General features: G+C 42.1%; 1 protein-coding gene across 6 annotated transcripts in view; it reads right to left on the reverse strand.

The window, feature by feature from the left end:
• CADPS (calcium dependent secretion activator) overlaps positions 1–21,756 on the reverse strand; it is a 487,405-nt gene that overhangs the window by 159,394 nt on the left and 306,255 nt on the right. For all 6 annotated transcript variants that reach the window (XM_032149412.2, XM_058437125.1, XM_058437123.1 and 3 more), the window contains exons 9-10: positions 15,654–15,720; positions 2,550–2,658 (exon numbers count right to left, since the gene is read on the reverse strand). In XM_032149412.2, the coding sequence (XP_032005303.1) occupies positions 2,550–2,658; positions 15,654–15,720 (176 nt within the window). The remainder of the gene's footprint in view (positions 1–2,549; positions 2,659–15,653; positions 15,721–21,756) is intronic.

A 21,756-nucleotide genomic window follows, 5' to 3' on the forward strand; every position in this document is an offset into this window, starting at 1 on the left:
AGGTTCAAGTGATTCTCCTGCTTCAGCCTGTGGAGTAGCTCGGATGGATTACAGGCGTGTGCCACCACGTGTGGCTAATTTTTGTATTTTTAGTAGAGCTGGGGTTTCACCATGTTGGCCAGGCTGGTCTCGAACCCCTGACCTCAAGTGATCTGCCCACCTCAGCCTCCCAAAGTGCTGGGATTACAGGCGTGAGGCACCGTGCCTGGCCAATAATCACTCTTTAAGAAATTCTGAGTTAGACTTTCTCATGACAACTGAGAGAATTTAAGTCTCCGTTTTCAATCAAACATTACTTGGGGAATAAATAGGACTTAGCACATGGAAAGATAGAAGAAGCTGCTTATTATTCTCAAGAACATAATTGATTTACATTTTACATCTTTCCATTTACATCTTTCGTAAAGAAATTTATAAATTATATCCCATGGGATCGATGTAAAAAGAAATAAGCTTTAAAAATATATGTGCACAGTTACTCCTTACACATGTAGATAGAATAGCTCTCTCCACTCCTGCCCTCCCCACTGAGGGAAGATAATTTTGCTTTCATCTGATAAAGTAACAACCATAGCTTTGCTATAGCTGTTCATGCAGCTATGCTTTACTGCAAGTGCCAAAGCGTGACATGGGTTAGACCCGGCTTCCCAGCTCAGCCACCAGGCAGTCTTAAACAATAGCCTTTGATATCTCAGAATCCCAGTTTCTTCATTTACAAAATGGGGTAATGATCCTGGTCTTATCCACTTTGTGGGATTACCATGAGGGCTAAATACAACCGCATGGGGGGAAAGGAAAATGAACTGGCTTAAAAGGAATTATTGTCATAAGGTGGTATTGATTTCCCTTCTCATATTGGCCCTTTAGCTTCCCATTTTATGTTTTAAAATTTACTATTTTTTACAATTCTATTTTTTTGAGTTGGGGTCTATCTCTGTCACCCAGGATGGAGTGCAGCAGTGCAATCATAGCTTATTGCCGCCTCCAACTCCTAGGCTCAAACAATCCTCCCACCTTAGCCTCCTCAGTAGCCTCCCTGTAGCACACACCAACAGGTGTGTGCCTCCATGCCCTGGTTATTTTTAAATTTTTTTGTATAGATGATGTCTGGCTCTGTTGCCCAGGCTTGTCATGAACTCTGGTCTCAAGCAATCCTCTCGCCTTGGGAATGCAGATGTGAGCCACCACTCCTCACCCTAGCCTTCTACTTAAAAATAAAAGTCCTAAGGAGGACTGAATCTATTTTTTTTGAAGGATACACAATGACTTAAGAAGAACACAAACCATCACAGAATGTCCTAAGGACTGGTTTCCTAAGGCAGGAGCCCCATCCTTTCCAGGAGAAGTTGCATGAAATTGTTTGTTTCAAACTCGTTGGTTCTACTCATTATGAAGGATTTCCAGGCAGAGCATTTAATTCACGCCTTGTGTGGTCAGCTCTGTATTCTGCTCTGGAAAGTGGCAAATAACATATGAAAGTCCGAAGGGGTGGGGCTGGGCCCAGCCACTCGGTTGAGATTGTGCAGGTGCTAATTTTACTAAGTGGGCTGGGCCCAAGGCCTTCCCTGCCACACCTCTTCAGGTTAGCATCCCATCTTCTCTCAAACTCTGTTTTTCTTTTATGTGTATTTTGTTGCATGTGGAAGAGCAATATGGGAGTAGAAAAAAAGGTTTTGGGCCAAATAATGCAGTATGGTTGGAAATGCTTTCCTTGTGCAGATTTGGCATAAAAATAAACTTCTCCGGGAGAGGGCTGTTGGTGCTTGTTGTTCATTAATATGCTGAAATGATTTCGCACCCCCCTCCCATTTTGAAGGTTCTTTGAGGCTGATTTCTATTCATTTTTTTTTTCTGGGAAAAAGATAAAATGGGTAGGGGGAGATGTGTGAGGGGGCAGGATGTAGAACTTATGCGGTGTAGAACTTTTAAGAAATACTACCGTTCGTGTAGTTTTCTTAGCTACATAAGGCTTAAGGGCTTCATTGTCTCTGCTTGTGGATTGGTGTCTTCTTAGGGAAAAAGACATTTAGGGAGGGTTTTCAAGTGCTGCCAGCTAACCTTATGAGCTCTTGAATTGTAGCTAGGGAATATGGATATATTGGGCAGGCTCACTTGGTCACTGAAACCTGCCAAGCCCACACATCACTGGTGAAAAACAACACACACACACACACACCACACACACACACACACACACACTCCTTGGTGTACATGTAGGACTACTACTTTTTCAGAATTTTTTTTTTTAGCATTGTATGGTGGAGTCCGTATCTGATGTGGATACAGGTAGGTAAAAGAAAAATGCTCTTACTTTTTGGTTTTAGAGAATCCCTTGAGTAAAATCAAAGCACTAGGTTAGGATGGCATTAAACCAACCGGGATGGAAATGGCATAATATCAGGGATTGTGGCTGTCATGGACATGGCTGAAACCCTTAGTAAATTGACTTAGTGCCTAGCATGGAATAAGTGCCCAGCAATTATTAGTTGACCGTTGATTTGGGAAGGTTGAGGGTTTGTGGGCTCGTGGCCTTGAGGGTCGGTGGGTACCTGGCTGGGGGTCGGTGTAATCCACAGTGTAGCCATCCAATTGTAGAAGTTCCTGAGGCTCTGCTTTCTTCTCCCGATAACTGCACATGGCAAACGTGTACTGACTGACCTGTTAAGGAAAAGCAGATTGTGAAGTTGACACCTGGAGCCTGTCTTCTCCAAAAAACCCTCCCCCATGTTCTCTCCTCTGAGGATCTGGACTGAGTGGCTGGGTTCAAATTGAGTTTTGCTATCTCCTGGCTGTGTGACATTGAGCACGTTACTTAACCTCTCTGGTCCTTCATAACCTCATCTGTAGATTGGATACAACCTTACAACCTATCTCATTGGCTTATTGTGAAGACTAAATGAGTTCATGTGTGGAATGCACTTAGAGTCTGTTTCTGGCAGTTAGTAAGTACTTGATGAAGGTTAGCTATTATCACTATTGCTTTTAATATAATTAGGTTAAGCTACATGCAATTGCCATTTTTGTAGGTTAAAAGTGGTTAAATGACAGCAATTTTGTATGTTCTGCCTAATGTGACTATGGCCTTGGCTGAGACTGCCATGCTCGCAGATACACCATGGGCCTTTTCATCAGAAGTTAGAGGCTAGACATTCATTTATTCATGTCTTTTTATTTCAGTATTTCATTTTTTGCAGCATTTTGATCAGCATCAAACTACATGTTTCGTCCCCTTCTTCCTGCTGAAAGAATACTTTGGTTGCTTTGAAGCCTTCTTCTTATCTCAGACAAGTGCAGGAGTGACACGCTGTCACAAGCAATGAGCGCTTGATCTCTAGGTGCCAGTCACAGTAGAACAAACCTCAGCCCCCCTAACGACGTGGCTGTTGTCACTTGTGCCCTAATGGCAGCCCTCACTCTACCCACACAAACCATGGCAGTGCAGGGCGGGTGCTCACAGCTGCAGGCCCGCCTTCAGGACCCTGTCACTCTAGTGCATCCAGATCCAGCACATACACTTAGCATTTCTACATCTGGCTTGTCTGCAAGGAGCCTGTGGGAAAGCAAGCATCCTCCCGGCTTTGGGCTAAAAGCTCTTGGGCATATTTACTATCCACGGATGTCAAATGTCTTGGAGAAGGAGTGCCACATCCCTCATCCCTTAGTTTCCTTTATTAAAAGAGACACTTTCTAAGTGAACTTTGATCCCAGCGGGGGACATTTTTAGTCTCTTCTATAGTGAGATTTGTTTTTGTTGTTTTAATGGTGATAAGAAATTGACGTTCTCGAGCGCTACAAGCATCTCCTGCACTGTCCGAGGCTTGAGGGTCCCAGTGGAGAGACGAAGGGTGTCTGCAGGAGGATGTTTTTGGTACTTGGTTTGTCTCTTGCTGCCCTCTGTTGGCTTCTGATGGAAACTTTACCGCCCCACTTGGGTTTCTTTATGATGCATAGGGTTTGCAGAACTTCTTCCTTATATCACGATGCCAGGGGAAACATAAGGCTGGGTCATTGAGAGTATTTTCATAAAGGAACACATATTAGTTTTTTGTAATAAAGAAAATAACCAATAGCATACTCTTCTAAAATGGAAGGTTAACTGTGTAGTCCGGGGGTTCCATGGGCCTGGTGTCCCATCCCAGCTCTATAAGCTGTCTATTCTGTAAGCCTCAGAGTCTTCATCTGTATTTACCTGCATCTTATTGTTGCTAGAGAATTAATTGAGTTTTACATACCATGTGTGATACCCAGAGAGCAAACACTTCATATACATATGCATTTATACAGGCAGCTTCCTTGCATTTGACACACATTCTAACATAGTATAGCTCAATAGGTAGATTTACCTACTGGATTATAAATTCATTGAAGGCAGGTCTAGGGAGTCATATGTCTTGATTGTATTTTCACTCCCATAAGCAAAATCTGCCATATAATGGGCATTCACAAGTTGAATCTGATTGGTTCTAGAAAGTTGAATACATACAATCCAATAAAGAGGTTTTACCCCCAAAATTTACAGGGGATTCCAAGTACAGCACCAGGCCTTTCCAACTTGTTATTATTGATCCTAGGGATAACAGATTTCCTGTGACCCTCTGAATGACAATGATCATAGATATTGCTGGAACAGTCCCAAGGGGAATTTTTTTCTTTTTTTTAGATGGAGTTTTCTTCTTGTTGCCCAGACTGGGGTGCAATGGCATGATTTTGGCTCACTGCAACCTCCACTTCCTGGGTTCAAGTGATTTTCCTGCCTCAGCCTCCTGAGTAGCTGGGATTACAGGCATGCGCCACCATGTCTGGCTAATTTTGTATTTTTAGTAGAGACAGGGTTTCTCTATGTTGGTTAGGGTGGTCTCGAACTCCCGACTTCAGGTGATCTGCCCGCCTCAGCCTCCCAAAGTGCTGGGATTACGGGCGTGAGCCACCATGCCCAGCTGGATTTTTTTTTTAACCTGGCATTTCTTATCTGGCAACATGAGAGATGACACAGTTTGTTAATGTGATTGGCCAAACAGAGAGTTGCCGACACTCACTTAAGATTTAAAAAAAAATCACAACAGAAGGGTGTTATTTCAAGATTTATGCATTTACTATTACTACACGGTTTGGGCTTTTTGATTTTTTTTTTTTCCTTTTCTAGTTCAGTGGCTTCCTTCTTGGAGAGCTGTATGCTGATGCCCTCTTCTGGTTATATTGCTGAAGTCAATCTCCACAAACTGAATTGGTTTGAGTTGGTAAACCAAATTGAGTTGGTTTATTGGGAGCATCTTGATTTAGGATTTCGCAATGTACTTTAGGAAATAAAGGAGGGGAGAAAGAATGTTTTCTCTTTGAATAATTCTAATTATTGGAAATTTTGGGGGGAATCTCAGTTTTTCTAGAGTGCTTGAATGGTGGGAGAATTGCAAAGATTGGGAAAGTCTTACATTTATTTTTTAAACTTCCACAAGACCACACTAAGTAAAAGCCATTTCCAATGAAATGCATGTTATTCTGTCATAGTAGGATTCTTTTAAAACTGTATTTTGTTGATGAAAAATTAATGAGGCAGTGAGCACTGTTGTAATAAAGGCACGGCAAGAGCCTGGAATGCATGTTACAAATGAGAAAGTCAGACACACTTGTCAGACAGCCTGGGCTTCAACAGAAAGCATAAAAATCTAGTGATCTCAAATGACCAGCAGACATCTGAAAGTGCACTTTGCAGAGAAGGGCTTAAAGGACTATGTCTTTCACATCCTTGGGATTTTCAGAGGGTAGGTACCTTATCATGGAATCACGGGACAGACAGTTGGGACTTCCGAGGGAACAGTCAGTGAGGTTTTATTTTAAAGGTGGCTGCACCTCAGATACACCTTTAAAAATCCTTAGCTCATTTCCAGTCACATGCTTAAACTAGAGAATGCTTTGGAGTAATGTTCCTTAAAGAGTGGATGGTGGCAGCTGCCTTTATTATTAGATAGTGTGTGTGTGGGGTGAGGGGGTGGATTAGGTTGTAAATATGTAGATTCTTTAAGTCAGACCAGAATCAGAATCTCAGGTCAGAGTGGGCCTTAGGATTATACATTTTTCATAATTGTCTCAGATTCTCTCTTTCTCTCTCTCTCTAAATAGGGTCTTGCTGTCGCTCAGGCTGAAGCGCAGTGACACAAACATGGCTCACTACATCCTTGACCTCCTGGGCTTAAGTGATCTTCCTGCTTCAGCCTCCCCATTAGCTGGGACTAGAGGCATGTGCCACCATGCCTGGCTTTTTTTTTTTTTTTTTAATTTTTTGGTAGAGATGGTGGAGGGGATATCTCACTATGTTACCTAGGCTGGTTTGAACTCCTGGGCTCAAGTGATCTTCCCATTCTGGTCTCCCAAAGTGCTGGGATTACAGGCATGAGCCACCACACCTGGCCAGGTATCTCTTAATACATGCTAAAATGTAAGAACCACTGTTTTAATATATAGGAACTGTCCATAACCTCTAAGATTGCCCCTGAGTTTCAATGATAGTTAGCAAGTAGATTCCAGTCATGAGATGAAAAGGTTAGACCTTTCTTGTCCTCAACTCTCCCCTGCCCTTCTTATCACCTGTGGGAGACTAAAATACTTGGACGTACAACAGTAGAATGTATTTTGTCTAAATCCCCTTTCCTTGCTTTTACCATCATTCTTTGAAAATTAATCAGCTGTTATTTTTACTGAACCCTGGTCACTAGCCCTTGTCCAAAATTCACATACATATTTTAGAAAAGAGTTGTTTATAATAGATACATTCATTCATTCAACAAATACGTAGGTAGTGTGTTTGGTTTGGGGACTATAAACATGCAGAAAACCAGACATGATTCCTGCCCTCGTGTCTAGCGTGAAGGTAGACATTAATCCCATTATTTCACAAACATGTTATTTTAATAGTGGCAAATATTAAAAAGAGAGGTATATGGTACTGTAAGAGCTTGGAGATTTGGTCTAGATGGGTGGCTGGGCAAGGAATTCCTGAGGAAGCATTGACGGATTGAGCTAAAATCTGAGGATGGAGAAAATTTTTATGGTGTGAATCACAGTTCCTGGAGACTAGGGACTATTTTTAATGTGATGTAGTTGCGAATGAAGGATCACGGTGTCTAAATCCCAGACTCCTGATTGGCACTGAAGTGACGGCCATTTGGTGGAGGAGAAGGAGAATAGATTTTAGAGTCATGCAGAACTGGATTTGGTTTTCAGATCCATTATTTTCTATGTGAACCAAGGCAGTTCAATGAACTTTTCTTGGACATGGTTTTGTGATCTTTAAACGGGGATGATGATAACATCTGCGGGACATTTCTTTTCTTGATGATTAAAAAAGAATTTATTTCTTGTAGACATGAGGTCTCACCATGTTGCCCAGGCTGGTCTCAGACTCCTAGTCTCAGGTGATCGTCCCAGCTCAGTCTCCCAAAGTGCTGGGATTATAGATACAAGCCACTGCACCTGGCCTTCTGTGGGGGCATTTCTTATGTGTGCATGCAGGCCATTCATTGCCCTCTCACAACTGAATCCTGGTCTTCCTTTGGGAGCACTCTCTTTTCAACTTTCAGTGCAAGTGGTTTGTGTGGGACTAACTGCACGTCTAGCTGGAAGTAGGGTGAGTAAAACACTTGGCCCATGCCTGGCCAATCAACATAGTATCTCCCTGGTTGTAGTGACTGGTGCAAGGATTTGGCACCACACTGGGCCATAGAAAGCTAACTGAGGGCCTGTACTGGAACAATTGGAAAAGAAAAGTTTTCTCTGGGGCTGGTAAAATTTTGTAAGGCTTGAGCGGCCAGAGACCATGCCTGAGGGTGAAGTCAATTCAGAGGAAAGCAGAGCCAAAAGATCAAATATATTGAGAGACAGAGGCTTGATAATATTGCTTGAGTCCTAGATCTAGTCATGACAGAAGACTCTCCAGTTAATTACTAGTTTAATTAGCTAACCAATACAATTCTTCCCCTTTTAAAACTTAAGCTTGTTTGGGTTGATATCTGCCATTTGCAACCAGAATATAAATGTCTTATAGAGCAATTGTGGAGTGGCAAAAACAAACATTGGAGTTACAAATCCTTCAACTACTCATATGTCTTATAACTCATTTTTGTGGTTAACTTATTTTAATATTGTATTCCCAGGTGACTACTACTGTATTCCAAGGCATTATATATTATCTAACAATATTTTATCTTGTTCTGATTTAGTGATTTTTCTGAAAGCTAGAACACAATTTTTGGTAACATTCTCAGTTGGGAATCAGAAACAGAGGAGCCATGTTGGTTCTATCTGAGTAATTCAGTTCTAGAACATTCTTTTAAAAAAATGCTTTATTTAAAAAATGTTTTATTTCCATAGGTTTTTGGGGAACAGGTGATATTCAGTTACATGAGTAAGTTCTTTAGCGGTGATTTGTGAGATTTTGGTGAACTCATCTCCTGATCAGTATACAATGAACCCAATTTGTAGTCTTTTATCCCTCACCCTCTTCCCACCCTTTCCCCGAGTCCCCAAAGTCAATCGTATTATTGTTATGCCTTTGCATCCTCAGAGTTTAGCCCCCACTTACGAATGAGAACGCATGATGTTTGGTTTTCCATTCCTGAGTTACTTCACTTAGAATAATAGTCTCCAATTCCATCCAAATTGCTGTGAATGCCATTAATTCATTCCTTTTTATGGATGAGTAGTATTCCATCATATATATATAACATTCTGTATGCATCAATCTCTTCGGGTGTCAGTCCTGTCTAAGTGCTTGGAGTTATTGAAGGCACTTGCAATCAAAAGACCTGTGTTAGGTTTCTTTTTTTTTTTTTTGAGACAAATTCTCACTCTGTCGCCCAGGCTGGAGTGCAGTGGCATGATCTCGGCTCACTGCAAACTCCGCCTCCCAGGTTCATGCCATTCTCCTGCCTCAGCCTCCCAAGTAACTGGGACTACAGGCGCCTGCCACCACGCCTGCCTAATTTTTTGTATTTTTAGAAGAGACGGGGTTTCACCATGTTAGCCAGGATGGTCTAGATTCCCTGACCTCATGATCCATCCGCCTCGGCCTCCCAAACTGCTGGGATTACAGGCGTGAGCCACTAAGCTTGGCCTGTGTTAGGTTTCATATTTGGCTGCTTACAAGCCACTGACCTTGGGCAGGCCACTTAACCACTCTGAGCCTTAGTTTCCTCTAATGTGAAGTTGAGAAAAGCCTTGTCCTCACTGTAGTACAGAAAGGTTGTGAAAACCAGCTTGACAAACACTTTGTAAACTCTTCAGAAATCATATAAGTGATTGTCCACATTATTAGAGGAACCACAGAATATTACAGTTTGTATAGTGCTAAAATGGGGGGAAATGTCTCAGAAATTATTTGAATACCAATCAAAAAAGTAGATTTTAACCAGAAATCTTTTTTTTTTGGAGACAGAATCTTGCTCTGTCACCCAGGCTGGAGTGCAGTGGCGTGATCTTGGCTCACTGCAACTTCCGCCTCCTGGGTTTAAGCAATTCTCCTGTCTCAGCCACCTGAGCAGCTGGGACTACAGGCGCATGCCACCATGCCCGGCTAATTTTTGTATTTTTAGTAGAGACGAGGTTTCACCATATTGGCCAGGCTGGTCTCGAACTCCTGACCTCGTAATCCACCTGACTCAGCCTCCCAAAGTACTGGGATTACAGGCATGAGCCACCATGTCTGGCCACCAGAAATCTTTCCATCACAGAATAAAAATATTTTTTAAATAAAAAGATGAAAGCGTTAAGACTTTCTAATCTGATATGGTTGATAAATTGGCCTGTTTTCACTGTTCTCCTTAAGCACACACACGGGGTAGGGCATTCTGGCTATCCAGCAGTGCTCTATGGAACTGGCACCTTTATCATTAGTGTTGATTTGGTCACATTAGAGTTACTAACAGTAGTAATCAATGTGTTTGGTTCTCACCATGGACCCGAGGGTTTAGAATGAGGCCCCAGGAATTTCTTGACTCAGGGTACTGAAGGCCCATTTCCCCTTGATCTCTGGGTTAGGGTTTGCAGCCAGCCAAGTTTATAGGACATACACTGGAATTTCAAGGGCCATGGCAAGAGGAGACTTTATTGTGCCATTTGAATATAGTCATCTATTTAGCTACTCTGATGCTCGGTTCCATAGAGAACATAAACTCTAAGATGGTGTCATCTGAAGGGAATAAGACCCTTCACTTTAAGTGGAATAATGACCTCCAAGGCAGTGTTTCTCCAAGGGTGTCCTTTGGACCACCTGCATCAGTATCTCCTGGGGTGCCTGTTATAAGTACGGATTACTGGGCCCCACCCCAGACTTACTGTATCAGAGTCTTCTGGATGGCACCTTGGGATCTGCATTTTAAACAACACCTGATGCAGATGGTCCATGCCCCCATTTACAGACACTCTCTCATTGCACGGGAATGCTTGAATCTCTGTCACAGAAGCTCCTTGCAATTGCTTCATTCCCTTCACAGTTGGTAGGGTAGACTGTAGCCACATCTATAGTAATTTTAGCTCTGATCCTTAAGAAATGGGAATTGCTACTTTGGTCCAGCACTCCTCTGAGTATGTCCTTTATCCCTGGCTAGTAGGAAGTCCCTTTATAGTCTAAAATTTGGTTCCCCAAGACAGTAGTACTAATAGGAAATCTCAGTCAGGGAGAATTTTCATTGTTACCTGTTATAAGCAAAAAAGTAGACTGTGTGTGTATGTGTAGAGCAGGAGATGAATTTTGAGGAGGGTAATGTTGGATGTCCTCTCTTCGTCTTTGTTTTTTCAGACAATTTTCCTTTTTTTAAATCTAGTGTATGTATTAAATCTAATGTTGGCAATTGTGTGCTGCTAGCTCTCTATATAAATGCATTCCATAAGATCTAACATCTGAATTGAAAAACACAAAGATTCCGTAAGTCACTTGGGTAGATACACTCTCTGTTTGGCGGTTTCCACACTGTTTTCCAGGGAGTTCCCTCTAAGGCTGCCTGGGAGCAGGGGCGGGGTTAGGGGTACCTTCTCCCTTCCCCAGAACCCTCACCCTTCTGCAAATTGAACCAGGGTGGTTCTCCGGGTTTCATGTTTGCATTTTGAGTTTCAAAGTAAGGGTTTGGTGGCTAAAGAGAAACTGAAAATCGTTTGTACACATGACTGAATTCAACATTGCATGCAGCTGTTGGGGGCCAATTGTCACCACTTGGACTGACATCCTTTCCTTCAAACAACCTGGGACATTTTAGCTTCCTCTGAATTGGACCAGCACTGGCGGCCTTGAACTTTCCTCCTGCAGCTCTGACAGCATTGGGGTTGTTTCAAAGGGAGTGTGCTTTTTTCTTTACGATATTGATAAAGTGCTTCTAAATGTGATCACTTAAATAGGGGAGAAGAAAAAAATGGAAAGAATTTAAAAATAATGCAGTATTTTCTGGTTATGCCAGCAAATTGCTTTTAGATATTGTTGTGGTGAATAGGACAAGAATTGAAAGAGAAGACCTGAGTTGTCATCCTGGCTCCCCTATTATCTTTGTGATGATGGGACTCTCATGTCACCTCTGTGTGTCACAGAGGTTTTTAAGGGAGAAATCTGATTGAGGCTGAAACAGACTTTTTTGGGGGGATGGATATACCCAACATACCTTGACAGCTCTTTAAAATTAATGAGAATCATATGTACATGAAAAATTTCACAGAATTCTGAACTTATTTTCTCCTGCCTTTCTAGGAAAGATACTGAACTTTAGATGAGAAGTGCCCTTTTATGATTCTCAGAAGTGAGCACAGAGCTTGCTTTTTAGCTGCTGTGTGACTTTCATCTTCTCTTGTTAGAAGGCTCAGTGTGAAGGCTCTAAATACCTGTGTTCCAGTTGCCTGAAAAAATCATTCTCTGGCTTTTGGTTCTCCCTGTACTTACTGTATAGACATGGCTTTACTGATGTTTTCCACACATTTCCTCTTGTTTTTCCTGAAGAGTTTCCTCTCCCAAAATAAGAGGTCATCTACTTCTCCTAAGTACTTCATCATATCAAAAGTTCTCAGAAATCTGAGAATGGTTGTCACCAGCCACTTCTCGGAGCACTGATCTCTCCTTTTTCAGCACCACCCAAGGTATCGCCTGAGCTTTTCTCCTCTCTTTTCCTTTTCCTTTTCTTTGCCAGACACTGGGCTAGGGACTGTGTATGGGTGTGGTGGAGGAAAGAGGGAAAGACACAAAAAAGAATCAGAAACAAAACTGGCCCTGAGACAGTGCATAGTCTTTTGGGGAGGCCAGGCATGCTCCTAAGTGATTCCAAGAGAAACTGCTGTGCCAAGTGCAGTGAGAAGCACTGAGGGATGAGAACCATGCATGACTCAGCACTGCCTTTTTTTTTTTTAGACAGAGTCTCACTCTGTCTCCCAGGCTGGAGTGCAGTGGTGCAATCTCAGCTCACTGCAGCCTCCGCGCCCCGGGTTCAAGCAATTCTCCTGCCTCCGCGTTCCCTGTAGCTGGGATTACAGGTGTGAGCGAGCATGCCTGGCTAGTTTTTGTATTTTTAGTAGAGATGGGTTTTCACCATGTTGCCCAGGCTGGTCTCAAACTCCCAAACTCAAGTAATCTGCCCTCCTCTGCCTCTCAAACTGCTGGGATTACAGGCGTGAGCCACTGCTCCTGGCCAGCACTGCCTCTTGATGTGTCTTGTCTTCCCATTTACATTGCATGCTGTTTAAAGTGGGTACCAGTTATTTTTACCTTCCCAGTATCCATTTCTCCTTCTGGTAATGGCATCCTGATTTTGCATGAAAGAACAATCCAGTGGGACTGTCAATCCAAGTGCCAACCCTTCTTCCTGCTAAAAGTTGGGAGTGAACCAGGTTAGACTAAACCAATTCTCCCTCTATGAAATTTGACCCTCAAGGAGAGATGCAAGGATGATAAGTGGTCAGAGCCAGTCTGTCTCATGACTACACCAGCAGCACTGGCCACGGTTCCAGGACTTGTGATGGTTAATATTAGGTGTCCACTTGATTGGATTGAAGGATGCCTAGATGGCTGGTGGAGTACTGTTTCTGGGTGTGTCTGTGAGGGTGTTGCCAGAGAAGATTGACAGTTGAGTTGGTGGCCTAGGAGAAGAAGACCCACACCCAGTGTGGATGGACACCATCCAATCAGCTGCCAGTGCAGCTAGAACAAAGCAGGTGGAAGGCGGTGGGATAAAATTGTTGGCCAAGTCTTCAGGTTTTCGTTTCTTCCCTGCTACATGGTTCCTTCTGTTCCTAATGCCCTTGGGCATCAGACTCCAGGTTCTTTGGCCTTTATACACTGGGGCTTGTACCAGTGGCTTGCTGGGGGCTCTCAGGTCTTTGGCCTCAGATTGAAGGCTGTACTGTTGGCTTCCTTTGTTTTGAGGCTTTCGGACTCAGAATAAGCCACTACCAGCTTCTTTCTTCCCCAGCTTGCAGACAGCCTATTGTGTGGCTTTGCCTTGTAATCATGTGAGCCAGTTCTCCCTAATAAATGCCCTTTCTTATATACATATATCATATTGGTTCTGCCCCTCTGGAGAAGCCCAATACAACTTGGATTTCTGGAACTATGCCGGCCCTGTTCTTAATATGGATGGGTAATTTAGCCTTTTTCACAATTCTATGAGTTAACTCCAAAGCCTTCCATACTTTCATTTTTTAAACCTTAATTAGCTTGAGTCTATTTCTGCTGTTTGCATATGTAGAACTCTAACAGATTCCTTCCTGGGAGCTAAATACCAGACCTGATAGTTCTTCTCCATGTCCTCTCAATGCGCTCCACACAAAGCAGGTGCTTAATAAATATTGGTCAGTTAAGAGTCTGAGGAAATGTACCACAGGCTAAAATAGCCTCAATTGCTTAGCCATGGGTTATTTTAATTATTATTATTTTTTTTTGGAGACGGAGTTTTGCTCTTGGTACCCAGGCTGGAGTGCAATGGCACAATCTCAGCTCACTGCAACCTCCACCTCCCTGGTTCAAGTGATTCTTCTGCCTCAGCCTCCCTAGTAGCTGGGATTACAAGCATGCACCACCACACCTGGCTAATTTTTTGTACTATTAGTAGAGACAGGGTTTCACCATGTTTGCCAGGCTAGTCTTGAACTCCTGATCTCAGGTGATCCACTCACCTCGGCTTCCCAAAGTGCTGGGATTACAGGCGTGAGCCACCGTGCTGGGCAGCCGTGGGTTATTCTGAGGGACAGGTATTCCAAAATGTTCTTTGCGGCTAAATCACTTTAAGGTTTGTTCTACCCTACAACAATACTGAAAGCAAAGATGACCTCTTGTTTATTAGAGCCAGAAAGCTGTATTTTGCCTTAGTGGCACAGCAGAGACTTAAGTAGATCTATAGACAGTCTAGACTTAGAAGTTCAGAGTTGGTGAAACCCTCAAGGTCGTTTAGACCTAAAAGGGAGTTGCTTTGTAGTCAGGTCTCTGAGTATAAAGCACTCTAAATATTGGTAGCACTCTAAATACTAATCCTAGTCAAGTAACCCAATAAGAACCTTTGTCACTCAGTTCCAAGTTGACTCACTTTGTGAAATCTTTCAGAGTATAGCATAAATTAGATTTCTGCAAATTGAATTATAGTTTAAACGCTCCGGTGGAGTCTGAAAATTAAAAAGAGGCACGGAAAACTTCTTTGTAAAGTGAAAAACCCTGATGCAAAAAATAAACACTCCTCCTCCACCAAAAAGATGGGGTCTTTCAAGGACAGGTATTACCATTTCTGGAAAAAAATTTAAGAAATGCTCAAGAGTAAAGGTATTATTTATATACGACTAATGTATTAACATCAATATCTGCATCTACATTTGTATCCATATGCACAGATGTTCCCTGCAGCCTTGTTAAGAACAGCCCAAATTGGGAAAGTCCAGAAGTCTATCCAAAAGGGAAAAGTTTACAGATATGAGAGCCAGAGCTATATGTGTAAACATTGAAAGATATCTAAATAACTCGTGTGGAAAAAGCAAGTTGCAGAACAACTTGAAGAATTTGGTTTGTTTCAGTTAAAAAAAGAAAGAAGTTTACTAGAAAGATTTATTCTAGATATTAAACATAGTTATGGGACATTGGCTAAGACTTTTGGAAGCACCAGGCACCAAGAAGAGTAGAGCACTCCCACACAGATAATTCAAATTCAAACACACTAAATAATAAAATAGAGGCAAAAAGTCCAACTAAATTCTGAGTTTACTCATAATGCCTATCTCAGTTCTTTTCAAAATACTACATTGTTTTCAGCCAAAGTTAATCTCCCTATAGCCCTCACTTGGCATGAGCTTGCTCCCTCCTGGAATCCTCCATCCCAGGCAGGAGACTGGGCAGGGGTGGGAGTCTACTCTCCCCGACTTATCTCACATACTTCTGTATTGTTTGAATTAAAAAATTATGAGTATTTATTAATTTTTTAAAATTTAAAAGTGATATAAAAATAGTGAATAGAGCACAAGGGAGCCCTTTGGGTATTGGAAATGTTCTGTATCCTCCTCTGAATGGTGGTTACATGGATATATGTAAAAATTCATTGAGCTAAATGCATGAGCTCTGTGTATTTAAGTTATACCTCAGTTAAAAAGCATTCATTCATTCTAGCAAATATCTAATACTGATGTCTCTTAAAAGTTGAAGAGTTAGTTACCTGCACCAATACAAAAAACCTTTTCTTCCATCTCTTCCAGACATTCTTACCGATGGCCCATAAATACCTAAGGGAAAGGAGAAAGACCAGAGCTGCATTAATGCTTGAGTGAGTGAATTGTTGCACACACTTTGCCGTGAAGCTTGGTACTTATAAACAAGGAAACGCACATGGCTCAGGAACAGGGCACAGATTTTGGAGCTCTGTGGTTGAGCATAAACAACAGCAAGCACTTTTCACTTCCACTTACAGGAGGAATTGAGGCCTATCATGAGACTTAGACTCCTTGACTGATTCCAGAAAGCACCTTGGAAAATGTGACGCTGCAATTTAATTTGTGTATGTGCTAAAAGTCGTTTAGGTAGGGGAACTCCTGAAAGACATTGCACAGGAAAGAAAAAAGAGGGTGCTAAATCTCACAACTCTTTTGCATCTTGTCAAGTTTCATTCAGGAAAACCTTCCCTTGTTTTCTTTTGCTTTATTGCAGGTGTGTTACAGGGAAGAATGCAGGTACATTACAGGGAGGAAGTTCCAAGTCAACATAGGAAGTTCTCCCCACTTCCTTCCTCCTTATCCGAAAGCTCTATTGAAAGAAATTAATTTTTTATATAGAAAAATAAAATAAAACGGAGGGTTGAGAACTACAGAGGCAGAGCTCAAAGCTGTCTGGATATGTTAAGGTAAATATTACTGTTTTTTTTTTTTTTTGAGACAGAGTTTCACTCTTGTTGCCCAGGCTGGAGTGCAATGGTATGATCTCAGCTCACCGCAACCTACTCCTCCTGGGTTCAAGTGATTCTCCTGCCTCAGCCTCCCAAGTAGCTGGGATTACAAGCATGTGCCACCATGCCTGGCTAACTTCGTATTTTTAGTAGAGATGGGGTTTCACCATGTTGGTCAGGCTGGTCTCGAACTCCCAACCTCAGTTGATCCACCCGCCTTGGCCTCCCAAAGTGCTGGGATTACAGGCATGAACCACCGCGCCTGGCCTAAGGTCAATATTACTAATCAATTCATGTATTATCCTATCTGCATTGTGGATTGTTACACATTGAACTGGCACCGATCTAGGAATCGAGGCTGGCATTTTTCAGGCTCTATCCAACTAAGAAAGGAGAGATCTGGTCATACTGAAATACATTCAAATACTAAGTTCTAAAACTGGCTTTACCTGTTTACTGCCATCAACACCCACTGGAAAACTTCCAAATCCTTACTTTACCTCAAATCACACAGAATTTCTGCTGTTGAACATAATGAAGAATGCACCTAATTACAATTTTTCCTGCCTGACAAATTTCAGGGGCCGTTAAGAGTGGCTGGCAGCCAAAATCTATTCAGATCTTCAAGCCAGAAACCCAGGAGTCATCCTGGGTCCTTCTGTTTCCTCATCCTTATTCCTCAGTCACCAAGTGCAGTTGAGTTTTTACCTCCTGGGGAGTTCCTCACGGCTCCGTCTTCCCTCTTCCCACTTCCACTATTTCAGTCCCCACCCACATTTTTTGCTTCCATGGACAATTATAGAGGAACCTCTTAATTGGTTTCAGGGACACGAGAATGATTTTCGTCCTATTCCTGGAAGTGAGACAGAGCTTACCACCTGCAAATCTTATCATGCCTTTTCCATGCTAAAATTCCTTCAGTGCCACCTCCCTCCCCCCAACATTTATATGAAAAGTGCCTCAAACTTTGGCCTATTACATTTCATTTTCATCATTGGTCCCAAATCTGTTCACCTATTCTATGATTTACTTGATATTTTTCTTTAAATTAACTTACTTAACATGAATAAATTTATTTTGAAAAGTAAACTATATTATAGGCTTGATATACCAATTATACATTATGTAGCACACATTAAAATACATAAATGATTACACTTGTCCCTCAGTATCTACAGGGAATTGGTTCCAGGACCCCTGCAGACACCAAAATCCACAGACACCAAAATCCACCACCCTTACATAAAGTGGTGTAGTATTTGCATATAACCTAAGCACATCCTCACATATAGCTTTTTTTCCTTTCTTTGAGATGGAGTCGCACTCCGTCACCCAGGCTGGAGTGCAATGGCACGATTTCAGCTCACTGCAACTTCCACCTCCTGGGTTCAAGCGATTCTCCTGCCTCAGCCTCCTGAGTAGCTACGATTACAGATGTGCACCACCATATCTGGCTAATTTTTGTATTTTTTAGTAGAGAGGGGGTTTCACTATGTTGACTAGGCTGGTCTCGAACTCTTGACCTCAGGTGATCTGCCTACCTCGGCCTCCCAAAGTGCTGGGATTACAGGTGTGAGACACCTTGCCTGGCCCCTCCCATATACATTAAATCATCCCTAGAGTACCTATAATACTTTGCAGAGGCTGGGCGCAGTGGCTCACGCTTGTAATCCCAGCACTTTGGGAGGCCGAGGAGGGCGGATCACGAGGTCAGGAGATCAAGACCACAGTGAAACCCCGTCTCTGCTAAAAATACAAAAAATTAGCCAGGCGTGGTGGCGGGTGCCTGTAGTCCCAGCTACTCGGAGAGGCTGAGGCAGGAGAATGGCGTGAACCTGGGAGGCGGAGCTTGCAGTGAGCCGAGATTGCGCCACTGCACTCCAGCCTGGGTAACAGAGCAAGACTCTGTCTCAAAAAAAAAAAAAAAAAAAAAAAAAAAAAAAATACTTTGTACAATGTAAATACTATGTAAATAGTTGCTCTACTGTGTTATTTTTTATTCACATTATTTTTTTATTATGGTATTTTTATTTTTCATTGTTTTTCTCCCCCCACATATTTCCCATCCATTGTTGGTTGATTTCTCAGATGTAGAACTTGTGGATAGGGTAGGCCAATTGTATTTGATCCGTGCTGGTCTATATATCATTAAAACCATCTTGTGTACTATCAGTGGCATGAATGCACTTGGGAAAACATTAGCCTATAGGGGCAAAGTCCAGCATCTTGACCTAGCCCAAAAAACTTTTAATTTTCCATCTCTGCTTACCCCCTTGACTTGGCTTCTGCACATTGTATTATCTACGTTGTGTATCTGTAATTCCTGACCACACCATAAAAATTCACACCTCTGTAACTTGGTACAACCTATGCTGCCTGGGATGCCTTCTCCCTGCTCCTCATGGGAAAACCCATATTCTCCCTCAGTTTAAACCTTTACTTTGATGTCATCATCTCCTAGGCCTTGTAGATAATTCTGCTGTTACAATTATCACACAGCTTTAATTTATTTGTGGTTATATTTATTGTACCTATTGAACTGTGAGTTTCTGGAGGGAAGGAGCCCTGACCCTGCTTTCTAAATACCTAGCATAGAACCATGTTCTTCTTTCTGAATTCCTATCAGTTCCTGATATATGGTAACCGGTCAATAGACATTTGTTACAGTTCAGTTGGTTTTAAGTGCCATGCTCTTGAGAGATCAGAGTGATCTTTCTAAAGATTTCTGATGAGATTTTAAAACACTGCATAAAAACATGTAATCCACTGCCAAGTTCCTCAAGCTTTCCTTCCCAAATGTATCCCATCTCACTCCATCCCCACTGCAACTCCCCAGTCAAGTCACCATCAACACCACCTGGACCATGACAGGAGTCCGCTAACTGGCCTCCCTACTTTCCCTCTCGTCTCTATGCTCCATTCATCCCACGGTAGCTGGACTGACCTCTTAAATGGGTAAATCAGATCGCCAGTATGCTTATTCTAAATATGAATGGGAAACTATGGAAGGGTTTTAAGAGCGGGGGAGGGGTGACACAATCTTATTTCTATTTAAGATCTCACTGGCTGTTGGATAGAGAATACACTGTAGGAGGAATGGGGGCAAGAGAGAAAGCAAAGAGATTAGTGAAGAGCTGGTCACAGGGGCTCAGGCAAGAGAGGTGATGGCTGGACTAAAGCGGAGGCAGGGAGCATTGACCGGATGACTGATAAGTTTATCAGCCTTGTGCTGCTGATGAGGCCAGCAGAAACAGCTCTGGGGTTACACAGATCATCTAGCTGTCCTGGTCAGTGCTTAAAATAACATATTAATGTTTTCATGCAGTAAATAGACATAAGAGGGAGGTTCAGCCAGGGCTAAAGAGAGAGATTATTGGCTTGTAACAGTTAAGAGTATAATCTTCCAGTTCTAGTTCTACCAGTTACTGTGAAATGTTGGTCAAGATGTTTAACCTCTTGGTGCTCTGTAAGACAGGTCAGTAAGGGTTCCCAACTCACAGGGCTGTTGTGAGGATTAAATGAGACAGTGCTTGTGAAGCATAAGCATGAGGCATGTCAGGAAGTAGATGCACAATAAATGTCAGCTTTATTACAAAATCTCTCTATGGGCAGAGGAAAATGTATCATCTTAGCAGCAAACAATAACTTAAATATGTGAAAGGAAATCTTGGACTTAGGTACATAGGGAAGTAGATGACGTAAAAGATCAAATTCAGAAAGTGGGCAAGAAATTTTGTAGTTTTTTTTAGTAATGACTAGCAGGATTGTAACAGCCTCACACTTTTCTGGAATTATATCTGGCAGCTACTAACCATTTCCCTTTACTTTGCATCCATAGAAAGAGATTTGCAACAATGAATACAGCTACAACATCTATTGTGTATATAATCATAAGACATGAGAATAAAAGTAGAAAAAGAAGTTCATAGAACCCATAGAGTGTAATTCATATTGAATCACTAATTATTTCTTCATAATAAAAACAATAGCTACTACTTAGCGAAGTGTTACAAGTTTTCTGTGCTGTGCCAGGTACTTTATGTGAATTTATTACACTCATCTGGAGGAGTTAAGAGCTTACATCTGGAGATATGTTACCCAGATTCATGTGCAACCTTGGGCAAATAAATTACTAGAGTTATCTCTACTTCAGTTTTCTCATCTATACAATGGGGATAATATTATAATAGTACCTACCTCAAGGGCTGTGAGGACTAAAGTAGAAATATAAAGTGCTTAGAACAATAGCTAGCTTAAAGTAAATACTTGCTATTAGCTGTATCATTATATACTATTATTCCTATTTTACAGTTGAGGGAGCTGAGGCTGAGAAAGTTTAACTAACTTTCCCAGGTTCCACAGCTGATGAAGGACACCGCCAGAAATTAAACTCAGAACAGCCTAACTAGAAAGCACCTTCTTCTTCACACTCTTCCTCCTCCCTTCTAGATGACAAACTTTGGTTTCTTTTTTTGAAGTATGAACATGAGTCACGATTCTAATTGAACAGAGGGGATTTCTGGTTAAAGGCTTCTGAATGGGAAAGCTGGTGGGATCAGGGAAAAAGTAACAATTTTCCTTTGGAAAGTCTGCTTGAGGGAGGGGCTTTCCCTCTGAGGTTTTCCTCAGAATTTATTGCTAATTTGGCACATACCAGAAGGTGTCAAAACCAAGAAAAACTGAGGGCTGAGATGTACTGTTTCTGTCTAGTCAGCTCCGGCTCTGCGTTTTCTTGGGTGGAAACATGCTCATTAAAGAGGATGCACAGTACCTGGAGCAGATGGAAGTTCTGTTATGGCAGACATACAGGTGGCTTCCCTCCTAGCTCCTCACACTACAGGCAGATCTATTTGTGTGGGCATTAGTGGCCCTGAACTCTCTGTCTTCAAGCTGTCCGGGTATGTGGAAATCTGGATTTACCAATAGATAAAGCAGTATTCTAATGTAGTCACTGACAGTTTAGACCAGTGGTTATATCTCAGACTAAAGGATAAACACCTAAATGGGAATTCTGGCCCTGTCATTAACTTTCCTTTGGCTTAGCTGCCCTGTGCCTCAGCTTCCTTAGCTGTAAGATGGGGATAACATAACAGTTAGTTTATAGAGTTCCTGTGAGAACTCATGGCAGTGATATGTGTCAAGTGCTTTGCATGCTCACTGGCATGTGGTAAGGGCTGGATAAGTATTATTGTTGTTGTTGTTATGTGTGCTACTATTTATAGTAGTAAAAACAGTAGTCCTCACAGTGGCTCACACCTGTACTCCTAGCACTTTGGGAGGCTGAGGTGCACAGATCAGTTGAGGTTAGGAGATTGAGAGCAGCCTGGCCAACATGGTGAAGCCCCAACTCTACTGAAAAAAAAAAAAATTAGCTGGGCAT

This window comes from Hylobates moloch, unplaced genomic scaffold (assembly GCF_009828535.3).
Source record: "Hylobates moloch isolate HMO894 unplaced genomic scaffold, HMol_V3 SCAFFOLD_4, whole genome shotgun sequence".
NCBI lineage: Eukaryota > Metazoa > Chordata > Mammalia > Primates > Hylobatidae > Hylobates > Hylobates moloch.